Raw genomic sequence first — 13,587 nt, forward strand, 5'->3', positions numbered from 1 at the left:
TGGGCTCAGTAACACCACAATGGATGTTTGTAGCCAGCTCCCTGGGATAATGGAGAAAGGGAAGAAAGTTTGGCTCACAAGGTCTCAGACCTTTGGAACAGTTCTGAAAGCAATAGAAACTCCCAGACAAATAGATATTGGAGATTCCAAAATAACTTCTCGGGAATGGGATTCATTTTAAATCTATTCCAGTACAACAGGACTCCTTAACTTGCAAATACTCTGTTGGAAAGAGTGTCCCTATATGTGGGAAATTCACACGAAAACTCTTCATAAGGGGAGTGCACAGCCTGGAAAACAAAACTGTTCATCTCCATGAAAAGAGTCATCATTAAACTAATACAACACATTTTTTTTTTGTAAGGCAAGATAATTTTAAATAATATTGAAAGATTTGGTATGGATTGAAAATCTTTGCATTTTATCTTGACCTATTGTTGCTTAATGTATATCCTTAGGAGTAAAAACATTTAAAGGTCTACAGAAATGGAGATGTGCACATCAGTTAAACACACAGCATGAGCTAGGACCTGTTGTATGGAGGACTTAATATAGTGAGGGGCTTTGGGAAGGCGGTCATTTTTTAGCTCTCTACTGAATCTCAGGAGCTATTCTTTTTCTGCTCTCACAAAAGCTCTGTAACAGGCTGAGGCACCCTATGAGACCCTCGGGTTTTTTTCTGACCATTCTTTGAGCTGGCTTACACCAGCTCACTTTTAAGTGTTGGAGTCTAAGAGGGAGAAGCATGTGCCAAAGGTGCTTCTGCTGAGGAGAGACTAAGGTGGCCACCATTCCAATGGTCCTGGCAGCAGGAAATCTGAAGATAGTAGAGGAAAACCCTGCAGCAGAGAAAGGAGCAGCACAAGGTACCCTGTGTTCTGTATCTGTGATTTGCTGGTGGCCAGAGAAAGTCAATAGCTGTCAGTCCGAGAGGAGCTGGAGCGTGACAGGTTATTGTAAGCAGCAGAGTGAGTGCTAGGCTGCAGCAGAGTTTTAGCAAAACTTGGCTCTGAACACTCTCTAATGAGCAGTCTAGGACTGGGCCAATAGGGAAAAGAGTCGCTGTCCCTCTTGCTTTATTCAGGTACCATAGCACGCCCTTGCCATGGTACCTGAGTGCCTCACCATCTAATGTACTTATTCTCACAACACTCCTCTAGGGTAGGGAAGTACAGATGACAAATTAAGGCACAGCAAGAATAAATTTGTCCATTGTCTCACAGAAAGTCTATGACAGCGCAGGGAACTGAGGTCTAGGATCTTCAGCATCCAGAGGCACTGGCAGAAATCATCTTACTAAGCGTAAAGAAAAAAGCAGACAGTTGGTTAAAGACCAGTGCTATCAAGGTGTAGAAATGACATTAGATGCTTCTTAAACACAGGATTTGTGCTCAGATTTGGGGCCAATGAGGATCTTTTAGGGGGCATGTCAGATCTTGTTGGGATGGATGTATCTTTTGATGCACCGAGTGGAATCATCTGTTAGAATAAGGTGGGTGTATCCCAAATAATCCAGCTCCTGCAAATACAATGGTGGTTCAGGTATTGCTATCCTACATATTTCTGATTTTCCTTCATATAATCCTTCCCATATAATTATATGGTCATGTCAGCAATAAGCAGTTCTCACAGTTTAGAGGGCTGGTAACTTCTTCCAGTGATCCAAAAGCAGAAGTAGGATGCACTTTTTAGAGGCTGTCTTTCCTTTATGGTGGTTCCAGTCTCGGCTGGCTCAAGTACTGAGGGGTCATTAATCTGCTCTAACTTTATTATAATGGTCTCTCAGGAGAGTCTTACTGCACTTTTACTGTACTCCCATGTGGGGAGGCAGCTATACACAGAAGAAAGAAAAGCATTTCTCATTGCACACTTGAAGGTATTAGGCTAGCTGAGATATTTTTATGGCTTGTGCAAACTAGTGGAGACCATACGGAACATCTGCTTTTGGCAATCACTTCTAAAATTTTCAGTCGTGTTGTAGGAAACCCATAATCAAAAGAACAGACCATGATACAAGCTTCCGGGGTCATAAAGCAAGCACTAGAGTGTGTGTTAGAAAAGGTTTGACGGGCAAGCCGACATGTACCTTGCACTGCCTTACCCATCCTGCCTATAAAGAGAATGGAGCCCATCCAGGCATTGTTGGATGCTTTTATTTGAAATATTTTGAAGTAAACATTATAGCAAGGCACAAATGCCACTGCAGATTAAATAGATATGTGATGGCTTGGGAGTGACCCCTGCTATTGTTATTCTACATAGGCTACCTTGTAAAACATTCCCTAGGCTAATGTACACAGTATCAAAAAATACAAAGAGTTCCAAACTGTTTGTATCAAAACACATCAAGACAAGAAAGTAAGCAATTCAAATCCAATAAGATAAATAGTTTTTAAATTATTTAAACATCATAGTAAACAATGATGAGCAGATTCTGTCTCAACATAAAAACTGTATAGAAGTAATTATATTACACAAAGCATGTGAAGAGAACAAATGAGGAAACAGTATGGACAGGGAAGAGTCAATATGACTACATGGAAATAAAATGTCTCCAAAGTAATTTATAAAATTGAGTAAAAATGGGAGATCTGCTATCAAAGGAGCTAGAGTAACTGAAGCATTACAGTATGGTGCTCTCTCAATTCTACATACACTTTTATGGATGCCACACTCTTCCTTGCCTGATCATGTGTATGGAACACTCCATGCTACAGGAGTTGCTGTGGCTAATAGTGCTCCGAGACTAAGACCTGGTCTACACTGCCGCCGGCAATCGATGGGAGATACGTAAGCTACATAACGTAGCTTGTGCATCTCCTGTCAATGTACTTATGTTAACATACCACAGCGTCTAAATGGCTTACTCCTTTTGGGGAGTTGGACTAATGGCATCGACTGGAGAGCCCATCTCCCATCGACTGAGCGGATCTACATGACCCGCTCAATCGATCCCGCTGCATCTATCGCTGCAGAGCGCGCAGTGTAGACAAGCCCTGATTTAGCTATATACTGCACAGGAGGATAGCTCACCCGTTATGGTGTAAACAGATTGACTTTTCATACTATAATCACAGTATCTGCTTCAGAATCTTTTTCTTCCAAACAGGGAGCTAACAAACTACAGCAGATTAAGTGCATATCTCTTGCAGTGTTTTTCATTCCTGTGATTGAAAGTATATAGAAAATACCACTCGAGCAGACACAGCCACAGGCTCGTTATATTTGTCTATCCTAGGGATTGCAGCTATTGGGGGGCCACTCCTTGTTGTACTGGCGCATCCTCCCTAGTGTAGACCAGCAAAGCTGTTTTGTATTGCAATATGCACCTGTGCAGATTATTCTTGTTTGAAACTGGGACAAACTGCACAGGTGCTAACAATCTTATATTGGCTCGATCTTTCTTGAGCAGGTTTGCAGCAGTGCAGCTACATTGGTGTCTGGCCGCCAAAAGCTTTAATTGTGGCAATTCCCCAGTGTAGACTATGCCTTTGTTGCTGTGTGTAATGTTGTGCTTTGATTGCTTAAAAAAATCTAAATGATTTAGCTATATTTATACAAACAATTAAAAAGATGACTGAGGTTGCCAAAAATCTCTTCTATGGTGATTTAAATTTATAACGCAACTTGATTCAATAGCATTCAAGGAAAACCTAGAAGATGAACCTGGCATGCTTCTAGGGCAATGAAACAGCACTGTGTGGCCTACGCAAAACCTGTGGCTTGCATCTGCTGCACAATGGAAGAGGATTTAATACAGGTTTGTACTGTCCTGACAAATGTATTTGGTTGACATACAGTCTTATGGATGAGTGATAAAGTGGAAGATTGAAAGGGGAATTTAAGCATAAATACTAGAAGAAAACTCTAAAAGAAAGGTGGCAAGGCTGTGGCTCCAGGCAGAGGCAGTGCAGGTTCAGAGGAAGAGAGCTCCTTTTCAGAAAGAAAACTGCAGCTTCAGAAAGTGCTCCTTCATCCTTAGGAGTTAGACAAGTTCCAGCAGGGATTCTTGTCCTGTTTTCCCTTTTCACCTCTCTGATCTGGCAGAGAGTCAGTGCTATGGAGGTGGAGGCAGTTTTTATTTCCCTTACAAATTAAACGTTAATGGAAAGCACAGTCCAGCCTAAGAAATAAACAGGATATTTCAAAGATTCACCCCATCCCCACCCAATGTTTTGAGTAAAAATTGTTCTTTTCTTAAATCTTAGGAGAATTTGAATGATTGTTCTGAGAGCTGCTAATGGAATCCTCCATGCCACACCTCTGACTGTGTGTGCAAAGCGCTGAGTCACTCTTGCACATTTTGCATTTCAAACGATTTTCTGCCTCCACTGTAGTGTTCATCTTGCTGTTATACTCTTCATGTCCATTCTCATTCGTCTCTGTTTGTAACTTTTCTCTTTCCTCTTCTTCCTTCTCCTCTTCCTCTTTTACTTTATGAACAATGAAGAGGTGCCTGTTCAGAGAGATGTGAGACGTATAACACAAGCCACAGAGCAAGCACTGATAAGTGGAACTGTCTGTCTTGTGCTGAGGTATGTGTTCCTGAAATTCAATACTGGTGTCTGTTGCAAATCTGCATATAGCACATTTCCAATGTGCCTTCAGTTTTTTGGCTGGTGGAGCTTCAGTGGTTTCCATTCGTCCCAGAGCACCTGCAGACACTCTCTTTGGAGATTTTGCCTAAAAAAATTTAAAAAATGTCTTTATTATTACATCCACGTATGAGCAAGAGCTTTGGCTTGCTGAATTTGACAGATCTGAGGCACATAACAGATGGAGGAGTGCTTCAGGAAAATACAAAATCTAACCCATTGCTTTAGATATTTTGTCAGACAGACTTAAATGGAGCTACATTTGGAGGCTTCTTCCTCGCCGCCTTTCCTAACAGCATGAAATGCCTCAATGTCCCGTCCCTCCTCCATCATTCATAGCACCTGACTTCCTTGCACAAGAAATTCCAGCCCTGGTTCCACTAGCCAACATCTCACTTGTCCATAGAGCCAACTCCCTAGTACACTTGTTGTTGTCCCAGAAACTTTCCACCCTCCACTCCACACAGTGCTCTTTACTTCAGCCTCAGGAACTTCCCACCGTAGCCTGTCCTAAAACACTAAACCCTCCAGCACCCACAGGTCAGCCTGAGAAATGGTATCAGGGCTTTTACTGGGAGAGCCTATTCTTGAAAATCTCACAGGGATATCATCAAGCGGAGGTTTTGTTTCTTAGGATCCTTTGGGGTTGAACTCCGTTCAGGTTGTCAGTTAAGGGCCAGCTGTGAGCAGAAGCAGACTGTCTTTGGCCCTCATGGCACATTCATGAATGAGGTTCTGGAGGCATTCTTGTGCCCTGAGTGCCTGATGCTTGAGCACCTTTAAACCTGGACTCAGGGCTCGAGGGCCAGCTTAATATCTGGCCCTGTGTTATGGAGACATTGGGAGGCTTATCAACAGAACTATTAGTGACACAGCCACACCCTATCCTCTGGAAGAAGGAATGCTTGGAGGATTGGGGTCAAACAGACATGGGAGGTATAGACAAGGTCACCTGAGGAGCAAAGGCCCTTGTTTCAGAAGCATCGCAACCAGTTCCTGACACTAAACCAGTGATAAACGAAGAGCAGGTATTATGCTGGACCACCATACCATGAAAAATTTGGTTCCTTTAGGTACCAATCAGCATGGAAGGGACATAAGCCTGAGCCATGGTAGTGAGGGGCTTCTATCAGTATGTCCATAGACTGCAGTGTGTGTTCCAAGGAGTCTGAAGATTGTATGGTATGATACATGGCAGCCTGCAGATAACATATCTCAGCTCCTTCAGAGATATAATTTTAACTAGGGATGAGCCAGTGGTCTCACTGCATGTGAAAAGATTGAGGGCTGAGGTTCTGAATGCCCTTGTTAGACAGAGTGGTAGTAAATTAGCTTAGCTCTCTCAGATTTCCTGCTAGCGCCATGTAAAATTGGTGTATGGCTGAGGCAGTATTATAGAAGGAGAATTTTAGGTTCTGAAAGAATGGGGGCAACCTTCAGAGGCAGAAAGAGCCTGGTTGCTAGAGATAAGCTCCTTCTGAGGTAAACAGGCTTTTATGTTCTGGCAGAGGGGTTTGGGAAGGTTATAGGAGGATAGTTAAACAAGGTACAAATTATCATGCAAACAAGTATTATAGACCAGAAAGTCAAAGTACCAACAGGAGGTTACTGGAACCCTTCCTGGGAGCTTCATATATATTAGGGCAGCCAACAGCTGTTATCCAGATACAATCATCCTGTCATGCTAGTTGAAACATTCAGACAGAAACAAGGGGACGTATGTTTCTATACTTTAACACCCAGTTCAGCATAGAAAAAGGAGGAGCCAGTTTTCATAGTTAGTTGTGAGATGCCAGAATTGGTGGCTCTTCTTAGGATAGAGGAGGTGAGTGAGGAACATTACTGCAGCACATCAGTGAAAAGATAAGTTCTTTTGTGGAGCTAGGGGAGACAGAAAAAGAAAAGGTGACTTGTTGCTCAGTACAGGCACAACCACTGCTTGATGCTGGGTGCAGCCACTGCTTAGTGGGGTCTAGTTCTGGTGTCTACAATTCAAGAAAGATGTTGATTAACTGGAGAAGGTTTAGAGAAGAGCCAAAAGAATGATTAAAGGATGGAAATGTGCCTTATAGTGACTGACTCAAGGAGCTCAATCAATTTAGCTTAACAAAGAGAAAGTTAAGGGGTCACTTATAAATACCTACAGGGGAAACAAAAATTTGATCTTAGGTTCTTCAGTCTATCAGACAAAGGTATAACAAGATCCAATGGCTGGAAGTTGAATTTAGACAAATTCAGACTGGAAATAAGGCACAGATTAACAGTAAGTGTAATTAACCACTGGAACATTTGCTAAGGGTTGTAGTGTTTTTTCCAACACTGGCGCTTTTAAAATTGGATTTGTTTAAGAAAAGATCTGGTCTAGTTCAAAAGGAATGATTGTGGGGAAGTTTCATGGCCTGTGTTATACAGCAGGTCAGACTAGATGATCACAGTAGTCCCTTCTGGCCTTGGATCTATGAAAAATGTTGTGCGGTATATAGAGGATATTATTTGTTGGGTACTGACAGAATGCTCCAAGTGAAGAAAATACGGTGCATGTCCCAAAGTGCTACACTTAGAATTACATTATTATTATTATTATTATTATTAATAAATTACATTCAATTCACAACTTCCTAGAAACTAAAAATCCTGGTCTTAATAAAGACACTAGATTTATGACTTCTTACAACAATCTGAAACCCACAAATCCCCTTTTTTGTCCTATGACTACAGGGGTATTAACAGGCCACTTCACCTTGAAGGGTCCCTTCCAATATGTGTTAACTGCTTATGCTAAACTATCTGTTTGACCTTGTATTTAGTTGTGACACTCAGTTTCCCAGATCTGAGGAAGAGCTCTGTGTAGCTCAAAAGCTTGTCTCTCTCACCAACAGAAGTTGGACCAATAAAAAAATATTACTTCATCCATCTGGTCACAGTTAGAATTAGACAGACACACTATCACTGACATGAACACAAAGCACAGGTTAAAGGCTCTCTGGAGTGATCTGAAGGAGGAAACACGGGTGGAGTGGTGACCAGGGGCAGTGAGTTCTATGCATATGGGTGGAACAGAAGGTGCAAAGATGAAAGTGGGAGAAGGACACAAAGGAAACAGCTAAAACAGGCTTGGGAGGGGTTAGAAGGATAGTAGAGAGAAATCAGAACAGGGATGGAAGACAGGACTAGAGTTTTGAAGGAGGGAAGAATCTGAACTAGATGTGGAAGGCAAAGGGGTTTGAAAAGGACATGATTATAGCATGTTGAATGGACTTCCAGGGTGAGAGATAGCGAGGGGACCATAGAGGAGGCTGAAACAGCTGAGGAAAGGGATGATCAAGGCATGGAGAAGGTCTTTGGTGATAGGGCTTCTAGAGACGTTGTTAAGGTAAACCCAGCCTGATTTGGTGATCAGCTAGATTGGGAAAGGGAAGAAGATGAAGACGGCAAAGATGAATGGAAACAGGTACGGCTGCAGAGGAGACTGGAATTTAGTCACAGTGAATGGCTGCTAGAATCATTCTCTCCTCAGCTGTGTGACCTCAGGGAAGAAAAACTGCTGGAAGCTCAGCCACCAGGAGCAGAGACAAGCTGCTGAAGCAGAGACCTTGAGACATGATGACATCATCAGCTCCTGGCAGCTTTTTACAATTTTTACTTCGGACATTTTTCCCCCGCTGATTGGCTGTTTTTTGCTCCAGCTCCCTCTCAGCCAGCCAGCCTGCCTGCCTGCCTCCTCCTCACTATCTCCATCCTCTTCATCCCTCGTCTCTCATCAGCTAATCCCCTCCCAACAAAACCCCACCTGGCAAAATTAAAAACAAAAAGGAAAACAAACCAACAAAGTAACTTTAGCACTAACATGGCATCTGCTGTTCATTCTGCTTGGATAGTACATCCTTGCCACCCAAACGCTGGTCTGCCTTATCTATTTAGATTTTAAGCACTCCAGGACAGGGACTGCCTCTTATTCTGCTCAGCTAGTGTGCCTAGTACACTAGAGGTCTGATCTGGGTTGCAGTCCCCAGGCACTATCATAATGCAAATAAAAGAAACAACTGCAACTATCACTCAACACAAATCTATCCCAGTTTTTAAGACTGTAACTTATTAAAAAATATAATGAAATTGGTTGAATAATGTATACAACAAATATACCTTACTCAGCTCTAGTTAGGGGAAATAAACAGCCCTTTCTACTATTGCAGAAATGTTAAAAGTATTTTAATAGGAAAAAATAGTCATAAAAATGGAAGTGATAGGAGAAGAAAATAATGGAAAAATTCAAGCTAAGGTATCTGTGGGGAAATAATTTAGAATGCAAATATTTAATGAAAGGGAGAATTCTGTGTGAGACAACGGAAAGTAAATTGGACCTGAGACTGCAATGCAATACAACTGTGCCAAATAAAAACAAATAAATAGATAAAAAAAAGCAATTCTGGGTTGCATAGGCGAAGGCATCTCAAAGGCAGGAGGTATGTGACACTGGTACTACCACAGCTGCAATAGTATCTTCAGTTCTGGTCAACCTGTTACCAGAAAGGTATGGACAAACTGGAGAGAGTTCAGAGAAAAGTAACAAAATAATCATGGGCTGGAGATGGATTTGGAGGAAAAATTGAAGAGGTTTATCTAAAAGATGACTGGGGTGGTGGAGGATGTTACAGACTAGAAGGGTGAAAACATTAAGGAGACAGGTATTATTTAGAGTGATACGGGGATATAACTAAGAATGATGAGAACAAATAAAGGGAATCTTTAGGCAGAAATCTTGGATTCGAGGGGGGGGGGGAGGGGAGTGTTCCACCATCAACTTCCTGGATTGAGTTTGTGAGAGCTGTACAGGCATTGAGGGGGTTTTGGTTTCTTCTTTAATTGATCATTAATGCCAGAAAACATTAAGTTTGTACATTTTAAACCAGAAACACCAGAAAGTTATGGCTCGTATAGCATCCTTAATTCACCCATATAGCAATGTTAAATGTGAATAACTGTTTATAAGGTAAGAAAAAGTATTTTATTTACCCACTAACTTGATTTTTCCTTAAAAATAACTTTAAAATGGCTGAACAGATTTTCAGAAACTTTCCAGAAAAATGCTCTTTTTGGCAAAACCCCAGTATGAAAAGTTTCAGCAGTAAAACATAATTCTGCTTTTTCCCGTTAAAATTAGGAAGAGTGAAAATGGGGTTATAAATTTTGCCTCCCTAGTTCTGAATTTTGGTTCAGGCACAATATTTCTGGCTGTTCTCTGACCTACACTGTTAACTAGATAATACTCCTGTAAATAACTCTGGCTGCATGTACTAGTTTCTAGGACATACTCTATATAAACCCTCTAACTATATATAGATATAAAAACAAGTCAAATACATTTATTTTTCAGTACAAACATGTCAATTACTTTTGTTGAGCCTCTCTCTGGAGCTTTTGCTTTGGACATCTGGGACAGATCTGGGTTTTTTATGCCATGCATGAGGCTGATGTGATTCTCCAGCATGGAAGGCTGAGGAAACGTTTGATTTTCATCTGTGCAGTACCTTAAAAATATAAAGGAAGAAACAGAAATATAGTAAAATGAAAAGTACAAGTCCACTGATTTAACTGCAGATAGCCTGTTGGCAGAATTGTGAGCTAGTAAGAAATGGCATTGGCTTCAGATGATTAGAATTCAGAGACTAAACCGATTAAATCATCTCAGAAGATGCAGGAGTGTTCCCCTACACTACATTTACTAGCGTTTTATTTTTATTTATTATTCCTGACAAAATACTTCATCTATTTAAAGTTAAGTTTGCTACAGTAAGTAACAAGCAAGATTCCCAAGTATGAAAGGTACAGAAATGATAAAAGAATGGATTATGTCTTGAAAACAACCGATCCAGAAAGAAAAACACATAGACAAACCAGGTGCACATAACTCTGCAAGTCCCTGCCCAGAAACAATATTCTCACTTATCACAGAATAAGATGTACTGATGGACAACTTTCATTTCTGTAGGACTGAGCTACATTGCAAATAAATGAAAAGTTTAGAAGCCCTGGTGGGAAAACTGTACGGGGATTATTTTTGTTTTAAAATTTATTTTTATTATTTTGATATAAAATATAAACACAACAAAACAAAACATATATAAATACATGCACAAAATGGAAATAATATATAAACAAACATTCATTATTTGTAAAACCTGGAAAAAAACCAAAATAAAAAAAACCTGGACCCATAGAGGTCATGTAAGGCATCAATTATTAAAGTGATTAAATAGATAAATAAGCGAGAGCATAACCTATGAGTACAAGGGAATAATATATATTAAATTGCAAAAGTATGCAATAGTTTTATGTGTGACCAGACATCCTCATGTTTTTTCCAAATGTTTCTACTAGACCACAGTCATTTTTTCCAGTAATGCAGTAGTAGAGAGCTCACTCAGCCAATCTGTGTATGAGGGAGGAATTGCAGATTTCCATTTTCTCAAAACAACTATTCTGGCCACTAAAGTGTTACTGCAATCCATTTCTTAACGTTAACTGATAATACCAACTCACCCAGCATCCCTAAAATACACTTGGAGAAGGAAAGATAATAACACTCCAAGTTTTTGAGAGAGCACTGAATATGGCATTTCAAAACACATGAATATTTTGACAGGTATAAAGGATGGGTAAAAGGTTGTCTTGCAGCTGTTTGCATCTCCAGCATTCGCTGCACGTTGCCAATCTAACCTCAAACAAACATTCTGGAGTCCAGCAACACCTATTTAATATCTTGATCTGAAAGAATTGCAAGGATAAAGAACTCGAAGTATCTTTCACATTAAGCCAGATATCCTCCCAGGTTTTTGTTGTGATTTTAAGGCTAAATTTTTTCCCTCGTTTTTCCTGGAGACTGAGATTGAGGGGGTAAGACAAATCATTAAGCCACCTATAAATAATTCCAGAAAGTGACTTATTTCCATATTTCTTAACATGTGAGAGTTTAAAGAGACCAATCGTCCCCTGCCCTTGCATGACTCCTTGAGCACAGCAACTGAAAGATGAAACTGTGAGACAGCAGTCTTAAATATCATCTGTCACAGAGATTGCAGAAGTCACGGATTCTGTGACTTTTCACGACCTCCATGACTTCCACAGCTGCAGTGACTGGTGCCAGCCGCTGCTGGAATGGCTGGCCCCAAGGACTGCCCAAGCAGCAGTCCAGGGGACTACAAGGGACGCAACTGTCCCATGGGCAGATTGATCAGCAGCTGGAGCAGCGGCCTTGGGGGCTACCCTGGAGGCCATTGGAGCAGCGGAGGGCCGGAAGCAGTCAGCCCTCACTGCTGGCCCCAAGTACCCCCGAACAGTGGCACCCCCAGGAGCAGCTAAGATTTAATCATGGATATTTATAGTAAAAGTCATGGACAGGTCACGGGCTGTGAATTTTTGTTTATTGCCCGCCCATGACTTTTACTAAAAATACCCATGACTAAATCTTAGCCTTACTGATATTTGTTACACATGTAATTGAAAGAGGCCAGTCTATCATGTTGTATTACATCTTTAACTTTTTTTAATCCTTTCTCTATTCAAATTGTCATAAGTATGGGGTTGGTTCTGGATTGTGAGTCATGGATTATCCCATAGCACTACAAGAAGAGAATTAGTAAAATTGGATGCTGTAATCCTTGGGGATTTATTCTGATCGGCAGCACTAACCACACTGCTGGTCTTATTTCTCCTCTGTTTAGTGGATTTCATTACTGCCTACTGTACTGTCTGCAGAAGTGCAGTATATGAAGGAACATGACTTAGTTTTTTAGTGAATTTAGCACAGACAAGTGACAGAACAGTCCTTGGGGCTGTCTGTATTGACCCACAGCATGAGAAAAGAATGAGCAAGAACACTGCAAGGTCCCTCCACATGCATGAGTGTGCTTTAACCCTACTTCATCTCAGAGTGAGATGTAATTCAGTCCGCATGACCCATTCAGTATTATAGACTTTAAGGCCAGAAGGAACCATCATGATCATCTAGTCTGACCTCCTGCACATCACAGGCCACAGAACTCATCCACCCCTTCCTATAATAGACCCATAACCTGTGGCTGAATTACTGAAGACTTCAAATCTTGATTTAAAGACTTCAAGTTACAGTGAATCCATCATTTACTTTAGCTCAAACCAGCAAGCGACCTGTGACCCATGCTACAGAAGAAGGTGAAAAATCTCCAGAGTCTCTGCCAATCTGACCTGCAGAAAATTTTTTCCTGACTCCAAATATGGTGATCAGTTAGACCTGACCACATGGGAAGACCCATGAGCCAAACTCCTGGGAAAGAACTCTCTGTAGTAACTCAGAGCTCTCTCCACCTACTGTCCCATCTCTGGACATCTATATTTTCTAACAGAAGTCATGGATGGGCCATTGTAGGCAGCCCCATCATATTATCCCATCCATAAACTTATCAAGCTCAGGTCTTAAGATATGTTGGATTTTTTGCCCCCACTATTCCCTTTGGAAGGCTGTTCCAGAACCTTGCTCCTCTGATGGTTAGAAATCATGTGCTGTGACTGAAAACAAGGGTACCAGTTATGTTGGCGGTTTTGTAACGTGCATACTTATCCCACTGGACGGAGTCCCCTTTCACAGCTATAATCCTCTGAACAGCCATCAGATGGCAGTTACTATCACTCACTGCCAAACTACCTATCTACACTCAAAAGTGATGAAGTAGAGGTGAAAGGCCCAGAATCCCATTTCCAATTTCCTGAGGCATCTCATCCCTAAAATGATCCAATAGGTTTGATGATTCTTCACAGCTTGTGCAGTCACTCACATTTGTGTAAAGGGACCATAAGATGTACAAATGAACTGTTCTTCTATGACGTCACACCAATTTTGCACAAGCGTACCTGACTACACAAGGTGCAAGGCAGTGGAGTGTTAGCCAACACATATCTGCTAGGCTAGTCCACACCACATTTCACAAATACCTGCTAGTTATATGAACTGAATTGA

General features: G+C 41.2%; 1 protein-coding gene across 2 annotated transcripts in view; it reads right to left on the minus strand.

The window, feature by feature from the left end:
- Nucleotides 1-2,137: 2,137 nt before the first annotated feature.
- Nucleotides 2,138-13,587, minus strand: part of ZNF592 (zinc finger protein 592) — a 67,691-nt gene continuing 56,241 nt past the window's right edge. For both annotated transcript variants that reach the window (XM_067556041.1, XM_067556040.1), the window contains exons 8-9: nucleotides 9,988-10,123; nucleotides 2,138-4,683 (exon numbers count right to left, since the gene is read on the minus strand). In XM_067556041.1, coding sequence (XP_067412142.1) covers nucleotides 4,198-4,683; nucleotides 9,988-10,123 — 622 coding nt within the window. In that variant the 3' untranslated portion in view covers nucleotides 2,138-4,197. The remainder of the gene's footprint in view (nucleotides 4,684-9,987; nucleotides 10,124-13,587) is intronic.

This window comes from Emydura macquarii, unplaced genomic scaffold, assembly GCF_026122565.2.
Source record: "Emydura macquarii macquarii isolate MOO-44397 ecotype Brisbane River unplaced genomic scaffold, CSIRO-AGI_Emac_v2 contig_1644, whole genome shotgun sequence".
Classification (NCBI taxonomy): Eukaryota; Metazoa; Chordata; order Testudines; family Chelidae; genus Emydura; species Emydura macquarii.